The sequence below is a fragment of the Rhineura floridana genome, chromosome 1, assembly GCF_030035675.1.
Source record: "Rhineura floridana isolate rRhiFlo1 chromosome 1, rRhiFlo1.hap2, whole genome shotgun sequence".
NCBI lineage: Eukaryota > Metazoa > Chordata > Lepidosauria > Squamata > Rhineuridae > Rhineura > Rhineura floridana.
Window position 1 is genome coordinate 5,315,037 of NC_084480.1, and position 19,562 is coordinate 5,334,598.

Sequence of the window (19,562 nt, forward strand, 5' to 3'; positions counted from 1 at the left end):
CAAAAAAGCTTAATCAAGGACATGGCTTCCATTGGGTTTTACATTGTTGTTGTAATCTGATAATTGATTCATACACTGATAAAAACAGAAGTTGCATCATTCACACACCAGCTCAGTGTTTTGTGGTGTTTGCATCATGAAATCAACCGCTGATTGGCCCAATATGAGGGCTGCTTGGGATGTTTTCTGGTACATGCAAGTAGCCATTATAAGGAAAGTTGGTAAACCAGTAGCGAATCTGGTGTCTGGATTTTACTCTTGAGTTTCTAGAATTGCGTTCTTCATAAAAGCACTTAGAATACTTTTTTTAAGTTTTGTTTACTAAGTATGACAAATAAGCATGCTTAAATCAGGTACCAGTTTATTTGGGGCACTGGGGAAATTTCCGACAGCTTGCTCCTGCTTTTGTACAGGAACTGCTAAGAGGGCAGAATGAATGAAAGTAGGGAATGTGAAGTAAATTTGCGCTGTGAATGCGTTTCAAGGCTTCAGGGCAGATTAGTGATTCTTGTTGCAGTATGTGCAAGTAATTGCACATACATATCCTCTTGCATATATATATCCTATTTTGTTTTCCATGTAATTATTACTTGGGTACACTATTCCTTATAATTCTCCTTTTCCCTAGATTTATTGATGTGTCTTGCATTCATTTATGCTGTTGATTTCTCTTTGCTGTTATGCTCACTTCTCTCATGAACTTAAAATGCTTTCACTGATCTTCTGCTGATGTATTTAAAATGAATCTTTCCAAATGGATTTTAGCCTCTTGGTCACCACCTTCTTGCCTACTGGGGCAAATTAAGAACTGTGCTTTCAACATCTATAAGAGATATGTGCAGAGAACATCTTGGCAGGTATAATCTGCTGCCAGTGTGTGGCAGTGACCTCTGACCAGCTTAACTGAGATGGTACAGTGAGATGGGAGATGACCTCTAAGAATACAGTCTGTATTTTGTGTTGCTTGATCTAACATGTCTCATGTCAGTCTGGGTTGTGCTGCAGGTGAGGGCCCCTTGGTATGGTCTTGGCTGCAGTTTACCTAGGTTTCTCTCCTGGTCTCCCAGATGCCACTATCTGCTTGCAAGAGCCCCAGCTTGTTTTTTTAATGTTTGAATGTAAGGCTTAGTCTCTTGGTGTCCATAATGAGAGTCTCAGACACGTACATTGAACGTATAGCCTCCAGGAGTTCCTTTTATAATCAAGGCTAATACAAATAAATCTGGTGGTTCATTATCTCAGTGATTGAACTAGTTACTGGATCTTTAATAAAAGACAACCTTTTAATTGAGGTCTGTTTAAGAGTAATAACAAAGTGGATTTAAAGGAAAGTCTGCTTTGGTAGTCTGTGAGTTTTCGGCTGCTTTTGAGCTTTCTATTTTGATGCAGAAGAATTCTTCATATCATATTGTTAGACTCTTAAAATACAGAACAAACTTTTTGCTCCTGCTTTCCTTGAATAAAAGTGCATTCAGTTTCTGATGAAGATCGGCCTCCTGTATATGTCCCAGGTATGATCTCTGAATGGCTGCCAAATGTAACTTGAATTATTGTGATACTTTGGATAGTGAATTGGGCTGGGAACTGATTCAAATCCACTGTGTGCATACAGACGCTGGCCTCATTGACCTCGAAGCCACAGGCTAAAATGAGATTGGGGATCTCTTTGTAACCTTTGGGATAGGGCTAGAAATAAAACGGTAAATGAAAACTTAGGAATACAATTCCTCCTGTTCCTTTAGCAGGGCTGGAAAAATCATTTTTACAGATTGGCACTTGGCCTTTAGGTGCTCCTCACAGGACTGGAGAAATGGCTTAAAGCTGCAACTTCATCCAACTCTAGCTGCGCATACTTACTTATTTATTTTCTATCCTCCCTCGGCTTCTTTCGATTGCAGAAAGGCAGTTGCCCATCCAGGCACTGACCAGACCCAGACCTGCTTAGCTTTAGCAAAGTGGAGGCCTCATATGTCTTCAGACTGTACCCTAGGAGTGTATGTGATCAAACAATGAACATGTTCATTGTCTGTGCTGATTTCCTGACCAACTAGATCTGGTTTTTGAGTTCCATTTGCCTGCCTGGCCAACTCCTTTCCTTACTTACAAATAACAGAAAGAGAGGAGAGACAGAGGGGCACCTTCTGTTGGCCTGTTCTGATCTGCTTTTATATTTTGAGGGTGTTTTTTTTTTAGTAAAAAAGAAATAATATTCATAAAAATACAGCATCACACATCCATCAGCAAATCAGACTCATACTTGAAAGGTTTATCTGTATAGCAGTGCCAGGAATAGTTCCATTTTGTGTGAAAACATGTTATCTGTATTGGCACTTAGAAGCAGTAGCTAGTGCCTGGTAGTATATTTCTTGCAGTTAAATGAATTTTTTGTGAATTATTTTCCCCGTGTTTGATCTAGGAAGAGTTCTCTTCTCCAGGCTGACCAATCAATCGATCAGCACTGGTTGATCAGCTTGCAGTCTCTTTATATTATGCTGATTAGTGCCATCCTCTGGCTACTGACTAACTGGGCCCTTCAAAACCAGAGAAAAGCTTGGTCACACCAAAGCAGCCACCGCACGCTGAAATATAGTGAATTGCTCACTGTACAAGATGTGGGATGTTCTAGCCCCGTGTGACAAACGTATGGGACTCTTGTGAAGAGTACAGAAGCAAGGCAGTAAGCAGTCTGTGCACCCTCCCCTCTACAGTGTGAGTGCTCCCGGTTTTAGGCTCTGAAATGGCTTGGAATGGTCAACTTTGTATTGTGTAAGGGAGGAGGGTAAGCTAGTTGCATGTTGTTGTCATTGTTGTTTAGTCACTTTCCTCGCAGATGCGACCCAAAGCGACTTACCAAAGTAATAAGACACTAAAACCAATTGTAACAAACCAATAATAAAAAAACCCCTAAAAACACATAATAACATAAGAAGAGCCTGCTGGATCAGGCCAGCGGCCCATCTAGTCCAGCATCCTGTTCTCACAGTGGCCAACCAGGTGCCTGGGGGAAGCACATCAGAACAGATAAAAGACAGGTCTTACAAAGCGTGCCACATTAAAAGAGGCCATGAATACCTGAAGCCTTTCAAAGAAAGGGCCAAAAGCCCTGGTAAAAAGGAAGGTTTTTGCTTGGCGCCTAATAGATGATGATTGTGCCAGGCAGGGCTGACCGACTCCGACTCCACCCAAAATTGCTTCCGACTCCACAGCCCTGGAAATTTTAAATATTCTTTTTAAAGAAATTGTTTTGTAGTGTATTTTAAAACAGTGTTTCATTGCTGGTACGTTTTGATGTTGTTTGGTTTCTGTTCTTTGTTTGTTTTGCTTTTTGCTTTTCTTATATTTGTTCTATTCATATATTTTCTTGTTTATCCTCTATGTACACCGCCCAGAGAGCCTTTTTGGCTTTGGGCGGTATATAAATTAAAATAAAATAAATAAATAAATAAATAAATAAAAGGGCTGTAAATGTCTTTTTAAATTGGAAGCTCTCGTAGGAGCATTTTTAGCACTGCCTGAATATGCGCTGATCTAGGCATCACAGCATTGGTCTTTATCTGGGTCCTGTGTCATTCACTGACACAAAAAATGTTTTCCATCTTGAGTTATGGTGAAATGCTCAACTACAACTGACTTCGTGGGAAGCTTCTTTAACATTTTGAATTTATATTTTAAAAAATTTGCCAATCAAAATTTATTTTGAAGCCGGAGTCGGAGTCTGTAGATTTCTACCAACTCCGACTCCGCCCCAAATTGACTCCGACTCCACGACTCCGACTCCACAGCCCTGGTGCCAGGCGTACTTTCCTGGGGAGAGCATTCCACAAGGGGGAGCCCCCACTGAGAAGGTCCATGCTTGTGTTGCCACCCTCTGCATCTCCCTTGGAGGGACACACAAAGAAGAGCCTCATATGAAGAATGCAGGGTTTGGGTTGGTTCACGTGTGGAGCGGTGGTCCTTGAGGTATTGGGATCCTGAGCTGCATAAGGCTTTATAGATTAAAAACAGCACGAATTGGTGGGTAGTGCAGTTGTATATTATATATTTTCCGTCTCTCCTGACCCAATGAACAACCTGGCTGCTGAACTCTTCACCAGCTACAGATCCTGAACTGTCTTCAAAGGCAGCCCCATGTATAACATGTTGCAGAAATCTAACCTAGAGGTTACCAGAACATAGACAACAGAAGCATTATAAACTTGATTAAATAACTCCAGGGTGATTAAAAATGTGTTGTGTTTGGGGTATGAAAGAACTGAGCTTTTTCTTACAAAGAAAAGTGTCAGGCAGCAGATAACCGGGGTCTATAAAAAAGACTTATTATTTATTATTTGATTTATATCCTACTCTTCCTCTTGGCAGGAGCCCAGGGTGGCAATTATCTGTGCAATTAACTATTAATCTTTGGGTTATGGTTTGGCCATGCAGGACTCTTGAAATCAGGCATTAGGCGCCTCTGTCTTCTGACAGGAATCGTAAGTCCAAGGTGCAGGGTTCTTAAGGTGCTGGGCAGAGTACCCTTGGGACTTCCCGAGTCTGGCTGGTTTGTTGGTTCATTCATTGCGAGGATTTTCTGGGTTGAGCTGATCGAAGCTTTTTTTGGTGCTATTTTCATTTCCTTTTTTGTTGGAAGTGTCGATGAGGGAGGTACTTTGTAAGAACAACTGGAAGTTTTCCTGATCTTGTTTGTTCAATCTATAGGCGTTTCTACGGAGAGGGATTTTAGGGCAAGACACCTGCTAAAAGGTCAGAAAGCGGAAGTGAATGTGAAGGTTCCTGCAGCTACTACTCCTGTCCCAATGGATGCTTCGAAAAGCACAGGAGGAGGAGGAAGAGGAGAAGCGCCTGGGCAGCAGGTCAGTCTCTAGCTCTTCTTGTTCAAGAAACAGAAAGGAAGAGTAAGGCAAACTAACCAAGGCTCTTGAGGCTGTAGTCCTTTGCCCATGTCACCTGGGAGGAAGACCACTGAATTCAGCAGGGCTTACTTCTGAATAAGCACGTTTAGGATTACACTGTGAGTGGTGGTTGCTCATGAAGTTTATTTTTATTATTGCTTTCGTGTGCTGTATCTCTACCAAGGCACCCCAGGCAAGGTTTGCAATTCTGAAATACTGGAGCAAATAACACTGTATAATGTCAAGATGGCTCAGGATGTGTGAGCGCAGGCGGTCCAACTGGAGCAGGCCCTGATGCCGCCTTTGCCTGCCATCCTTGCTCTTGTCTCTTACAGCTGAAAAGTGGCTCTCTGCATCTGGCTTTGAAGCTGCCACCCCCGCATCTCTCTAGCATTCAAGGTGCAGGGATAAAGTGATACTACTGCTGGTGGGGCAGGCAGTGTAGCGACAAAAACCTCTTTGTCCATGCTCCTCAAAAACCTGACTTTGGCATTTGTAACTGCAGGTAGATTCCCTCTTGCCAGCCTGGGGCCAAAATGCACCAAGCAGGACCAGTTGCTTTCTCATTGCCTAAGGGTGCAAAACTTCGTTCAGGCGGGTAGGGTAAGGCATGGAGGCAAGACTCTGGTTGCACCCCCTTCATTGCCTGTTCTTGCAGCCGTGTATAGCATTGCAGCACCGGAGCTGCCTTTCACCAAGAACTGGCAGCTTCAAGGAAAATGGAACAAGGAGGCATATTGTCTTGTCCCCTGCTTCAGGCTGGAAGGGAGCTGGTCATGGGCGGTGGGGGTGGGTAATTGGCTGGCGAGATGCCCTGATGCTTCTCCTTAGAGGCGTGCTGCCCTCTCCCAGCAGCTGACAGGTCTCCCTTCTCCTAGTTGCCGCAACAGGCTTCTCTGCTGGGGAGATTCCTTATACCTGGTCAGACATTGGTCTACCTAGTGCACTACTGACTCTGCTGGCTGGCAGTGACTCTCCAAGGTCTCTGGTAGAGAAGTGTCTTTCCCAAGTTTACTATCTGAGATCCTTTAAATGGGAGATGCCTGGGACCGTCTACACCGATCTACCGTCCCTCCCCAGTAGCAGATGCTACTAGTATATACCAGTGCCTGAATATACTCATATTCCTCTTGTGGGCAGGGCAGGCAGCCCTGGTGGTGTGAGAGGATGAATCATAGAACCATAGTATCGTAGAGTTGGGAAGGGCGTTTAAGGCCATCTAGTCCAACCCTCTGCTCACTGTCTTCAGTGTTTTCCCCCTCTCTCCCTCTCCCCCCCGGTGTCTTTTAAATTTCAAGACTGGAGCCCCAGCCATGTGACGTTCTTGATTCAAGGAATGTCCTACCTGTGTGAAGAATTATAGGACCATAGAGTTGGAAGTTACAAGGCCATCGAGTCCAACCCCCTGCTCAATGCAGGAATCCAAATCAAAGCATTCCCAACAGATGGCTGTCCAGCTGCCTCTTGAAGGCCTCCAGTGTCAGAGAGCCCACTACCTCTCTAGGTAATTGGTTCCATTGTCGTATGGCTCTAACAGTTAGGAAGTTCTTTCTGATGTCCAGTCTGGCTTCCTGCAACCTGAGCCCATTATTCCATGTCCTGCACTCTGGGATGATCGAGAAGAGATCCCGGCCCTCCGTGTGACAACCTTTCATGTACCTGAAGAGTGCTATCCTATCTCCGCTCAGTCTCCTGTTCTCAAGGCTAAACATGCCCAGTTCTTTCAGTCTCTCCTCATAGGACATGAGAGGAGAGTTAAAGATCCCTCCCCCATTCCCCGAGACAGCAGCTGTTTATCCCTGCAGTGTACGCAGTACTACCTTCACATACATTATTGTGACACTATGAAGGGAAGGGCTGTCGCTTTGTGGTAAGCATCTGTTTTGCATGCAGAGGGCCCCAGGTTCAATCCCCAGCAGCATCTCCAGGTAGGGCTGGGAGAGAGGCCAGTGGGGACTCCTGGAGAGCCACTGCAGACAATACTGAACTAGATGGACCAGTGGTCTGACTCAGTCTAAGGCAGCTTCCTATGTGGAAGATGTAAACTTTAGTTGTATGGGAGCTGCTGGTGCGAAAGTCACCCTTAAGCTATCTTTATTGAATGTATAGCTATCTTGAGATCTTCGGGATTTGAGATCTTCAGGTGAGGCCCTTCTTGTGTTCCCCACACCTTCGCAAGGACATATGACGCAGACACGAGATAGGGCCTTTTCGGTGGCCGCCCCTAGGCTGTGGAACTCCCTTCTGAGTGAGGTGCGATTAGCTCCCTCCTTGCCGTCTTTCTGGCGACAAGTAAAGACTGTTTTATTTCAACGGGCATTTGGGATAGAGAATGACCAGGATTAAGTGTCATAGGTTTGGTGACTACATTATATGATTTTATGATTTTAAATTGTCTGCTGTTTTTAACCTATATTTTATGGTTTTAATTTTTCTCATAGTTTAATTCTTTTTTAATAGTATACTTCTGTATGTTTTAATTGGTGTTGTTTTTAGTTGTAAGCCGCTCTGAGTCCTATTGGAAAAAGAGCGGGGTAGAAATAAAGTTTATTATTATTATTATTATTATCCAACTGTTGGGCCTCAGTCTAAAAACAACAACGGTAGATTAAAATCAACAAAGGAGAGATCACACAATGGGAATAGCCATCTTCCCTCCCATGCAAAAAAAGAAAAAAAAGTGTAACAATCAAGAGCAAATAACCCAGTAAATCCTCTAGTTCTTCCTTTCTCTGCCTCTGAGGCTGATATATCTTACAAGGCAAATCTGAAAGCATTAAGACCACGGTTGTTTCCAAGGAGGAACTGTTGCTGAATTGCTGCTCAGCTGGGCTGGGGTAGCTGAGTCATAAATGAATATGTGGTTTGATTGGGCGATGCAAACCTGAAAAATAGTATTATATGGGAGACAGACTGATACTTCAGTTTATTTTATTGATTTATTTCGCACCCTATCCGAAGGGCTGAGGGTCAGTAGCAACAGTTTCATCTGAAACAAGCCTGTCATTTTAAGTGCTCACTGTCAACTGTTGAAGAGATACAAGAACCCAAGAAACAAAGCGAAGGCATCTATTCTCTTGGGTGGGGATGGGGAGTCACCGGGGTTAATCCCTGATGATGATGATTAGATGTATTTGTTGCCTAATAGAAGACAAACATCTCTAGACATTTTAAGAAAATCAATTAAAGAAACATCACGTTAAATAATAAAACAAGACCTCTCCTCCAAAAATAACACACAGGAATAAGCCTGATAATCCTATTCCATCTATTGCCTGGGAGAAGAGGCACATCAGGGGTCCCCAATCTGACTCCTGTGGATACATGTGTGCTTGAAAAGGCTTTCCTGGGTGTCTGCTGGGTCCCCTCGCCATTAATCTGCTGCTGAAGGGATGTTCTTGTTGGTGCCAGGCAGTGAGTAAGTGCAATACGTTAAAAGGATTCGTTTTTGCCTCCTTCCTCTTCTCCCATCCTGTGTAGGATTCTTTCTGAGAGTTTCTCTGTTGTGTGACCTTAGAAGCAGGAAAAAAAGGGGCATCTCTGCTTGAACCCTTCAGATCTTACTTTGTAAATCCTTCTTGCTTGGCGATGCTGCTTCAGTGGCCGGACTCCACCTCGGAAGCGAAGGAGAAAAAGAAGCCAGGGTGTTCACAGTGCCACTGCCTGCACAGAATACCAGACTCTGGAACACAGAGAGGACCCTGTGCTGGCTTTGGCTCAGTCAAAGCAGAACGACTCAGTGGCGAGGTTCAGGTCACGGTTTGCATCACATGAACAAGCCGTCAGGAGCCTCGGCCTTATGAACACCCTCCTCAAACGTGGCGATGCCCTGCCTGTCATCCTGGCCTGAGCTGCATGTCCTTCAGGGAGGCTCTTTCCATGGCTTAGAGAGTCCTTAGCTGTTTCTGGCTTGGCTCAATCTCCCTTCTGGTGTGTGGGGTGCTCCAGTAATGAAGTAATGTATCACTTATACAGCATTTAGAGTGCTCAAAGACCTGTGTATGCGCTCACGCATGCGATCCTTACAACAACCCTGTAAGTATCGGCACCCGTATTGTGCTGAGGCTTATTAGGAAGAGTGGTTTGTTGAAGGTTGCTTAGTGAATTTGTGGCGGAGGTGAGATTTGGTTCTCCCGTGGCTGTGCATGCTGGGTGTGTTGCTGATGTTGCCTCTCTTGCCAATCACCTTATTCTGGGCTGCATCATTCCCCTGCGTAGATGTCCAGTACCACCACCTACAGTCCCTCCTCCTACATCTGTTTTAGGTAAAATGTGTTCTCTTAATGTGCCTTTTTTGATTTGTGGGTGCCTCTTGGTGTTGAGGTAGATCATCTGCCAGTCTTACATTGCAAGCTGGTGAATTCATGAATATAGTGCCTTGGGAGATGCCTGCTGGGGCTGTCCTGTTCTGCAAACAGGGTTTCACTTCATGTTTTTTCATGGTTTTGAAAACGTTGCTGCTGTTTCAAAGTGCATATGCATAGTGTCCACCAAGAGAAGCCTCCAGTTAGTAACTGAGATGTTTATGGGATCTGTGTCATTGAAGTTAGTGGACTGGTGGTGCATGCTGTGGGTGCTTCTGTCAAATGTAGTGGGTGAGCATCTATCTGGTGCTGATGCATGAAATGAGCCATAGTCTTTGAAACTACTCATCTTCTTTTGAAAAGTGCGGAGAAAGTTTTAGCAGATATAACCTGCAGCTGTTAACTTGAAGTGCTTTGAGTGAAAAGGTAGTTTAAATTAAACACAAATCAAAAGGTTTCAGTGAAGCTCTTTTAATGCCTGGGGTTGCAAGAAACATCACTCAGTACTGGTTGATCGCTGCTATCCATTTGAAAGACTGCTTAAAACAATAATTTTATTAGCTTTTGAAGATTTCCTTGAAAGGAATAGCTGAACCCAGAAGGGCATGTTTTCTTGGTAATGTCTAGGCACAACTCCCAATCATGCTCTTGAGGAGGCATCTTGTCTATGAGATGTGAACCCTCTGTTCGTTCTTTGTGATCTGTTTTTCATTGAGCCACAGGCCTCGATTGGCTAGAAATGGTAAGCGCTTCAGAGAAAAAAATGTCTTGTATTTGTTCGCCTCAGGCAAATTTAAAGCAGCTGCTAAGGGGCTGCAGACATATCAATGTGTCGGAAGACTCAAAAGATGAGAGAGATGGGTTCTACAATGATTGAAGACTGCCTTCTGTTTAAGGGCTTGCTTGGTAGCTGTAGGCGACCAGGAATTTCATGTAGGTGTTTGAGCAGGCTGGCGAAGCAGGCACAAGGATCGTTCCAGCCCTTCTCTGCCAGCCCACTCGGTTTCTTGGCCAAGGATAGAGGAAGGGAAGCCTCTTCTCCCACAGCCAGCATAAAAACATGGCGGGCTAGCAGAGGGAGGATAGATCACTCTGTCCATCCTCGACCAGCCTGCATGGAAGAAAGGAAATCACCCACCCCCAACGCTGGCTGTGGAGGAGAGGGGGAAAACCAATATTGCAGGCTAGTAACTTGTAGACTTATTTACAGGGCTGGCTGAAGAAGTAACCTTTCCTAAGGCAAGCTCATGTTGTTCAGGAGAATTGGCCATGACTCTTCTGTAGGCAGCAGAGGAGCCCTCTAAAACCTGAAAGATAGATACCTTAACTGACCCACGTTGACCCAGTAAACATAACACACTAATTTTGGAGAGCCCCCACTCTCTTTAGGAACTGCTTTATTATTTACAGTAATACCTCGCATTAACGTACTCAATGGGACCAGAGCGAGTACGTAAACCAAAAATGTCCTTAAAGTGAAGCACTACCTTTTAAAACTTTTTTCCCCTCTCCTTCACGCGGAGCCTCAAAGCCCCGTGCTAAAGCCTCTGCTGCTGCGCTGCCACGCCTCCCAGCTGATTGCGATTGCGCCTCCCAGCTGATTTGCTGTGGCGCGATTGCGTCTATTTCCACCCCCACATGCTTAAGCCTCTGCTGCTGCGCTGCCGCCCCTCTCCCTAACCCTGTAAGTGGTTTGCTGGCTGTGTTTCTGGAGAAATACCGGCATGTGGAGCGTGTACGTTATAGTGAGGCGAAGTTAAGTGAAGCGACGTTAAGTGGGGTATGCCTGTATTGATTTTCATTCTGCTTACATTGCACAGTGGGGAGGAGATCCTGGCTGGGAGTCCAGAGTCTGTGAGTTCAAATCCCCGCTCGTGTCTCCTGGGTATGAAGGGCCAGCTAAAGATCACCTCCACAGTGAGTGGCTCTGGGGTTACGTGCCCTGCCATCTGTGCAGCCGTGGGCAAGCTAACTAGTCCCAAGGAGCCCAGTTGCCCCCCAGCTGGCAGTTGCGGACAAGGAAGGGACTGGCTTGTGCAGCTGTGGCAAGCTGAGCAGGCCCTACCAGCTGGGGAGGACTAGCCTCAGAGGGAGGCAATGGTAAACTCCTTCTGAATACCGCTTACCATGAAAACCCTATTCGTAGGGTTCCCATAAGCCGGGATCTACTTGAAGGCAGTCCATTCATTATTATATGCCAAAATGGCTTCTAACAGGTTTAAGTGGCATGGCTGCCTCTCAAAATAGTGGATATCCTTTACATATCTTAGACTCCTGCAAGAGAACGGGCGGGATATGTTGTGACTTGTAAGTTAGCACAAGGGCTTCCACCTGTGCAACAGGACTTGCTTTCCCTGCGTGCCCCCCCCATCTGTTCTTGGGTCCCTCCAACCCTCCAGAGCCGGTTTGGTTGTGGGGGTGTGCAGGGAGAGGAAGTCGCTTAAAATGTCTGCCTGTGCAAGTGGGACAGTTCCGTGGATATCACTGGATAACAGCCACAGGAAAGGGCTGGGGAGGCAGGGCGTTATCCTTCCCCTGCATCACACTCCCAGTGAAGAAAACCACTCATGCCAGCTGTGCTATTGGTGCTAATCGCAGTTTCCCTCCTGCAACAATAGGCAATGCTGGGGATGGTTTTTCATCAGGACTGCGGCATAGGGGTGGGGGAGAATTAATCTCCCCCTGCCCACATGTCACGGTTCACATCTTTAGTCTTCCCCCCTGTTGGAAGTGGGGCAAGAGCAACTCCTGTTTGGGTTATTCTGTTTGTTTTCCAGAAGGAAGATAGAGTGAGGGTCCTCCAGCCGGCTAGGCTGGCCTACCTCTCCCTGTGCTCTTCTCTACCTAACTTTCTTCCGTTGTACACTGATATGCTCAGGGAAGCTGACCTGTTCCTCCTTCCTTTGTCATCTTCGACTGTCTGAGTAGAGAGGAGACATCTTTGTCTTTGCTCTCTCTCCTGAGCCAAGTCTGGGTACTGTGCCTCCAACTTAGCTTGAACTAGGTATGCCTTTCCTATCTACTATGTATTTCTATAAATAAAGTAGCTTTTCTTATTTTACTAAGTCTTAAGTCTCAGTGATCTAAATGCAGGGTAAAAGCCTGCCAATTAGGCAAACGCACACACTGGCACACACGCAGTTCAGACTCTGAGTATCTCTGCATATTTCCATAACACACACCCCCCGGCTGATATCTAAAAGGCAAATCTTGCCCCCCCATTACTTTTAATATAATGTGGAGGTTGGCCTTGAGCCTCCAGCCTGAGTCATCAGGAAGCTTGGAGCTGGACCACAAACAACCTGCATTGATTTGGAATCAGCATTCCAATCTTGGTACAGGTGCACGACTAAAGAGGGTGTGGGTTGAAGATGGTAGAATTAACCGGAAGACAAGAGACTGCATATGCTGCAAGTTTCGCAAATGTGCTAAATTATTCATTGTGAGGATTGTGTTTGAAGGCAATGTGTTCAAATTTTGGGGCAGCCAGATGCCTTGAATTTTTTTCTAGCCCAGGGCTTTAAAATGTGGTGGGAGCTGGCGTGGTTGGGCCACGTGTGGTGGGTTGTGCACCAGGGGCCTTCTCGGCACAGATCCTTCTCCAGCTTCTAAACCACCGTTTTGTTCAAGGATTAGCCATTAATTACTCCCTGACTTTGTCTCTGCTTAGTTCAGCAATTTCTGTTTAATTCTCAGTGTTGTTGTTCTCTTGCTGTGTCAGCTGTTGGTACTGTGGAGAAAGGTGCTATTAGATGACTGAAACCGAGAATGAAATGGAAGACTCCAACCCAGTCCTCCAAAGGTGCACATTGTATTAGCTGTGAATACATCAGACTTGGCCCTTGTATGCCTGCAGAGAGCTGGAGTGAACTGTATCTTCATGTACCATGATGTGCCCTCTGGTGGACAGAGTGTGCAAAGCTAGCCCATTCTTACCACAAGGGAAGGTGACTAAGGCTACAATCCACTACATGCCTACCCAGAAATAAGCTCGATTGGGTTCAGTGGGACTTACTCCCAGGTATGTGCATACTGGATTGCAGCCCAAATCCCTAGAAGTGGCTTTTTCATTGCTCTAGTAATGCAAAGGTTTTCAGTCTCCTTCAGTGCCAGCACAGTAGCAAGCTGGGGCTGATGTGGCAGGCACGTAGAGCACTGGTTCTGTCAGCTGTGAAGGTTTTGGAATGGTGGAGCTCATTTTACGCCGTTGAGCAAGTCGTGGACTGAATGTTGAGTTGCGAACCGCAGAAGTTTAATAGCGAACCAAATGCTGAATTCTAAAGTAACCACTGAGGAAAACAATTTCAAGCATTTTAGAACTTAAGTAGCGCTCACTGTAACGACAGGCTGTATTTGTTTATATTTTACTGTGAGCAGTATTTTTTACTGTTTTGGCACATATGTTTGTTCATAGTTCATATTGGGCAGGGGGACTTCTGACTCCTGGAACAAGTGCATTGCTCACCAGTTACTCAATTAATAAAGGTTTTTAAAAAAGTGGACAAATTGGCTGTACTCATTTCCCCTCCTTCTGAGGAGGCTCCTGACATGTTGCGTTCCTTCAAACTTCTCCCTCCAGCTGGGCTTATCTTTAGAAGCACAAGTTAGTGGTGAATCCTCCTGCACACAATTTGGGAAATTATCCCGCTGGTTGATTTTTTATTGTTTAAAAACTTGTGTTTTCTTCAGTTCTTAATTCATCTGGGGCTGAATGTGCAGCCTCTGGCGCTTGAAATACTTTTATTGTAGATTCAAAAGCACTTCTTCCATGTTAATGATTGCTTTTTAAAATGCTGATTTTAATTTTCAGGTCCCTGACAAAGGAGGGATGAAGAGTGCTTCTCTAAAGGATTTATGCCCTGAAGACAAGAGGCGCATAGCAAACTTAATTAAGGAGCTTGCAAGGTGAGGATAAACTGCCTGATAATGCATCAGGTTAGGTTGAGACTCTCTTTCCAATTACTCTGTTTTTGAAATTTAAGTGTTTATTAAAATTGTATTACCACTCCTCTTTCTGCTGCAAGTATTGCCAAGTAGGGCACGGAGTCGTTGTCTGCCTTTCTCTGTGGCAAGAGATTGCCGCTGCTTAAGGAAGCTCTGTGGATGGTGCCCAGCAAGATTTGCCCCCATTGTATCATACAGGAAGGGCGGGATATAAATTTAATAATAATAAAAAATAGATGGCCACGCTTTGTTCCTGCCCCTTTCCCCGCAAGCACCCCCAAGTACCTGCTTTGGACTTTGAATGTAGTTCCTTTATTGCTGGAGTTTTGTGGCTGTGACTTGTCCATGTGGCATGGATAATGGAGCTGTCCAGCACGGGCTTCTGTTAGGGCAGTTGAGATAGTCCCAGCTTTCTGCAGCAAAATGAACAACTTTCTAGCCCTCTTAGTTGTGGTGAAAAGCTGGAACATGTATTGCTGGAGCCTGTTGAAGGACTAAGCAAGGTGGAATGTACTCCAAAAGTCCAGGATCTGGAAGCTGCGCTAATGAGCATTGTGCATGCTTCTCCAGCCCCTGTGCTTCACCCAACCCCTCCGCTTATTATTCCACTGATGCGCCATTCATCGTTTCCCAGTTTCTGCTCAAAATTTCCAGGTTCTCCCGAGGATTTGAAGCTGGATTCAGTCAGGATTAACATGCACGGTGATGCAAATTTGTCATTTTATATTGCTTTATCCTAGCATTTGGGTGTTTGTGTGATTCCTGAGTTTCGAATGTTGCAAAGAAAATTCAGTTCACTGTGGCTGTAACTAGAGATAGAGAAGTGTCTTGCTGTACAGCTTTAGTGGTTTTGTGAGGTTCTTTTCCTTCCCACACTTTGCCTGTCCCACAGAGGGATACTACAGATGTTTTCTCCTAAGTGTGTTGTCTGTTTTCCCCCTTCTGTTTCTTGAGAAGAATACTGCTTTCCCATGAATGTGAGAGTGTGTGTCTTCCACACACACTCTGTTTGTGCGTGTTTTCATATTTGTGTGTGTTCCTTGCGGTGCAGCTTGTGGGCAGATAGTGATATTTGGGTACTGAGGGATGGACAGTAGTTTTATGGCAGAGGAGAATATTATTTTTATTTCTACCCCTGCCTTTTAGGATATTCCCTGACAAAGTGGCATACAATAAAAAGGTTAAACAAAGGAGTTGAATAAACAATATCCCTGCCAGTGGCCTATTAGTCATGGAGAGAACCTAACCCATACTGAGGGAAAAGTGGGGGAATCTACCTCCATTGTGCTTTTTGTGTACTTTCTGGGATAATTGGCTGGTAGGTGTTATGGGCAAGAGTTCTAGCCGGGCTGGACCTAGGTAGTTCTTACCTTCATACAACCAGAGGAATGAACAACCACTAAGATTTATCTCCCTACATAAGCATTTCAAGGCAATGTACAAAATGCAATAGAAAGAGTTTTAGAAGGTTTAAAACAATACTGAAAACAGGAGCAGATAAAAACAATGTGAAGTAGACACCCATAGTAGAGACCTGTTCATTCAGCTGGGAAAGCTTGTCAGAACAAAAATGTCTTCAATTGTTTCCAGAAAGTGCAGATAGTGGGCGCCTGTCATATCTCAACAGGACTGCAAAACATGGGCAGCTAAACTAAAAGCTCTGCTCCGGGTTACTGTGCAGTGGGCTTCTGAGATCTTCGGAACTTGCAAGAGAAGCTCTTCTACAGACTGTACTGGCATACTGGGTATATAAGGGATGACACCAGTCTTTCAAGTAACCTGGTCCCAAGCTGAATAAGGGCCTTATATGTTAGTACCAAAACCTTGAATTTGGCCTGGTAGCCTATCAGCAAACAATGCAAATCCTGCCAGCTAGGTGCTATATGCTGGCAGTAGTTTGTCCACACAAGCAACCTATCTGCCACATTCTGTACCAGGTGCAGCCTCTATACCAGGGGTGGCCACTCTGTGGCTCTCCAGATGCTGCTGGACTACAGCTCCCATCATCCCTGACCATGAGCTGTGTTGGCTGATGGGAGCTGTAGTTCAGCAGCATCTGGAGAGCCACAGAGTGGCCACCGCTGCTCTAGACCAACCTCAAGGGTAGCCCCTCATAGAGCAAATTGCAGTAACCCAGCCTTGAGGTTAGCAATGCATGGCCAACCGAGGTCAAGCTATCCCATTCCATTAATGACCTTACCTATCTTAGTTATCGTACCTATCAAAGCTGGCAAAAGGCACTCCTAGGCACTGTGGATCCCTGTGCCTCCAGCGACAAAGCTGGATCCAGGAGCATCCCCAAACTACACCCTGCTCCTTAAGGGAGAGTGGGACCCCATTCAAGGCAGGCAATTCCTGGACACAGGAATCATTCACCCACAGAGCCTCCATCTTGCCAGGATTCAGACTCAGCTTACTGGCCCTCATCCAGTTCACCACTTCATCCAGACCTGGTCCGGGGCCTGCTCAGCCATTTCCGATTCAGATGTTACAGAGAAAGAGAGTTGGGTATAATGACCATACTGATGACACTTGCTCCAAATCTCCTAATTACCACATCCAGTGGCTTGAGGTATATGAGGCCACCACCTAGCTGAAGCTAAGCATGCCTGGATGGGAGACTGCCTGGGAACCACATGTATGCTTCCTTGGGTTCTATGATGAAAGAAAGGCAGGGTATACATGAAAGAAATAAAAATAAATAAATAGCATAGGAGACAATATAGTGCCCTGTAGCAACCCATAGTGCATGAGCTAGATGCCAAGTATCACTCATCCAACGCCAAGTATTACTCATCCAGGAACCATACCTGGAGACAAGACTGGAGCCATGGCAGAACGGTGCCTCCAATACCCATTTCTCATTGATGGTCCAGAAGGATGCCATGGTTGTTGATATCAAAAGGATGCCCTTGTCAGAAGGTTCCCTTTGCAGTAAGCCATATTTATTCCAGCAATGAACTTTGGAAAGCAACTGTAGTAAGCTGTGTCTTGGGCATACAACAGTTTGTTTACAATTGGGATATCAAACCTGTTCCTGGACGCTTCTGATTTTCTCCCTTAGTGTGTGAAGGAGGGTTGGGGAATGCCTGCAAGTCAGTGGCTTGTCACAGCTTGTGCATGTAAGGGCAAACTATAGTTTGTTGTTATGTCACAATGGGGCCAGAGTGTGTACGATGGTTATGGTTCAGTTGTAAGAGATGGTACCTGTAAGCTTAAAAATTAACTGATTCAAATAAACTGTTTTTTCCGTTAAAAACAGCCTTGTTTTTTAAAAAATCTACTCTGTTATATATATTTTCATTTCAGAACAAGATTCTTTTAAAGTCCTGGATGCTCTGATTTTTCTCCCTCAAGGGCAGCTTGATATTTCTACCTGCCATTTCTTGGAAGAAAAATAGAAAGTTGCAGCAACATTAATTTTGAAAAGTAAAAATGCTCTCTTATACTTGGTTCTCCTTCCCCCCCCCAACCTACTCATATTTTAATGGATATAATTAAGCCCTCTTCACTGTAATAAGGGAGTTAAGCTTCAGTTTCTTTCACCACTTTCACTCTTTTAAAGCTTACTATAATATTTTTCTCTGTATGAAAGAGATGGAAGGACTTTTTTTAAAACCAGCACTAGCATGTTCCTTCATAATTCCTAGTAGCAAAAGAGACATACAATTTTATCCTGATCGAACCATGCATTGTAGACCAGGCTGCCATGTTCGGATTTCTTAGCTTAAGGCTAGGATAAGCAGGGGTTATTTTGCATCTTAGTTGTTCATTGGTTGTATTTTTTAACTTTTTTTTTTAACCTGCCATGTCCTAGGGTGGGATACATTAAAACAACAAGAACATATAATGTCAGGCAGGAAAAAATCAAAACATACAATAATAATAAAATGGGCTCAGGCACTAATGTCAGGCACAATTAAGTGAGCTTTCAGCTGGTGCAGAAAACTGTTAAGAGTTGGTGCCAGCCATATCTCAGAAGGGAAGGAATTCTGTAGCTGGGCAGCCACCCTAAGAAAGCTGTCTCCTGCTTTGCTGTCTAGCACATTTTGGCTGAAATGCATCACGGCTGAAAGGGCCTTCCCCAAAGATTTTAATGTGTGGACAGGCCTGTATAGGAGATGAGACTTCTTCAGGTATCTAAGTCCCCCGTTCTTTATAACTTATCAGAAGCACCTTGAATTTAGTATTGCCAGCCAGCACAGTTTTTTCAAGATTGACATTACATGCTCCCAGTAGGCTGTCCTGCGTAAGGGTCTAGCTGCTGCATTTCCATACAGCTAAGCAAATAACTCTCATCAAATGTCACCAGTGGTATTTAAGAAAATAACCTGCTAGCCTATTTGGATCAGGTCAAAAGTTTGCCTGGTTCTGAACAGTCATGACTCCTGGCCAGCAGGATATTCCCAGAAAGCTCAAAAGCATGGCACAGTACTGTTGGTTGGTATGCTCATTGGATAGTAGATATTACAGATGGTATGCATTGGGTGGCACTGCAGTCAAGAGGAGACCATCACCGCTGAGAAGCTTGTGTATACTGAGGCAGCAAGAGTTTGAGATGAACCTGCTGCAAATGTGTATTTTCATTTTAAAGTCTTCTTTTAAAAATCCTGAGACGTACTGAAAAGTGATATAAAGATATAATTGAGAAATACACATAGACATAGAATTGAAATTTAATAAATACATAAATGCTTGATTAGACAAATTGGAACATTTTAAAAGAATTAAATAAGAGAAAATAAAGTATGTGGGTAGATCTCATCATAAAGGTTGTTATTCCACTGCTTTATAAACTCCATTTCTTGATGCATGATTTGTATATCAAGTTTCCTGAGTGCTTCTGTAGTACATGCGCTTGGTTAAAAAGGATACTGCAAAACACAATATCCTTTTGTTCAGGGTTTTCATATCCTTTTGTATGATACTGGACATCCACTTTGTAAAGTGTTCTGATAATCTGTTCTATTGTATTTGATTCCTATTTTGAACATCACTTTGAGATTCTTTCGAATACAAAGTGATTAAGTTTCTTCCAAAACAAAACAAGGACTTCTTATCAACTCAGTAGGCTAGCCTGCTGTGGTTTTGTATTCCTTCCGTAACATGCTGTTCCCATTGCGGAGTAAACAGGCTTGTCCTATATTGTTTGCCATGTAAACTCGCTGAGCTATGCAGAAGATCCTGTGTACGTTTTTTGCCTCTTAGCTGATTTCCATGCAAAGGTTCAAATGCTGCAAATCTTACATCTGTATCTGTTCAAGAGACTTCGGAACAGCAACAGAAAGTGGCTAGCAAGTAAAACCAGGGGAATATGAGGAAGGAAACCAAAATGTTAGAAAAATAAGAGTTTATTTGTAATCCAAGCCCAACGCGTTTCATCCTTTGTGTATTTAGGCCTTCATCAGGGGAATAAAGGCTG

At 44.4% G+C, this 19,562-nt stretch overlaps 1 protein-coding gene across 3 annotated transcripts in view; it reads left to right on the top strand.

The window, feature by feature from the left end:
* KIAA1328 (KIAA1328 ortholog) overlaps positions 1–19,562 on the top strand; it is a 266,429-nt gene that overhangs the window by 3,955 nt on the left and 242,912 nt on the right. For 2 of the 3 annotated variants that reach the window (XM_061613400.1, XM_061613395.1), the window contains exons 2-4: positions 1,476–1,511; positions 4,699–4,853; positions 14,007–14,101. In XM_061613400.1, the coding sequence (XP_061469384.1) occupies positions 1,476–1,511; positions 4,699–4,853; positions 14,007–14,101 (286 nt within the window). The remainder of the gene's footprint in view (positions 1–1,475; positions 1,512–4,698; positions 4,854–14,006; positions 14,102–19,562) is intronic. The other variant, XM_061613404.1, reaches the window with a different exon arrangement.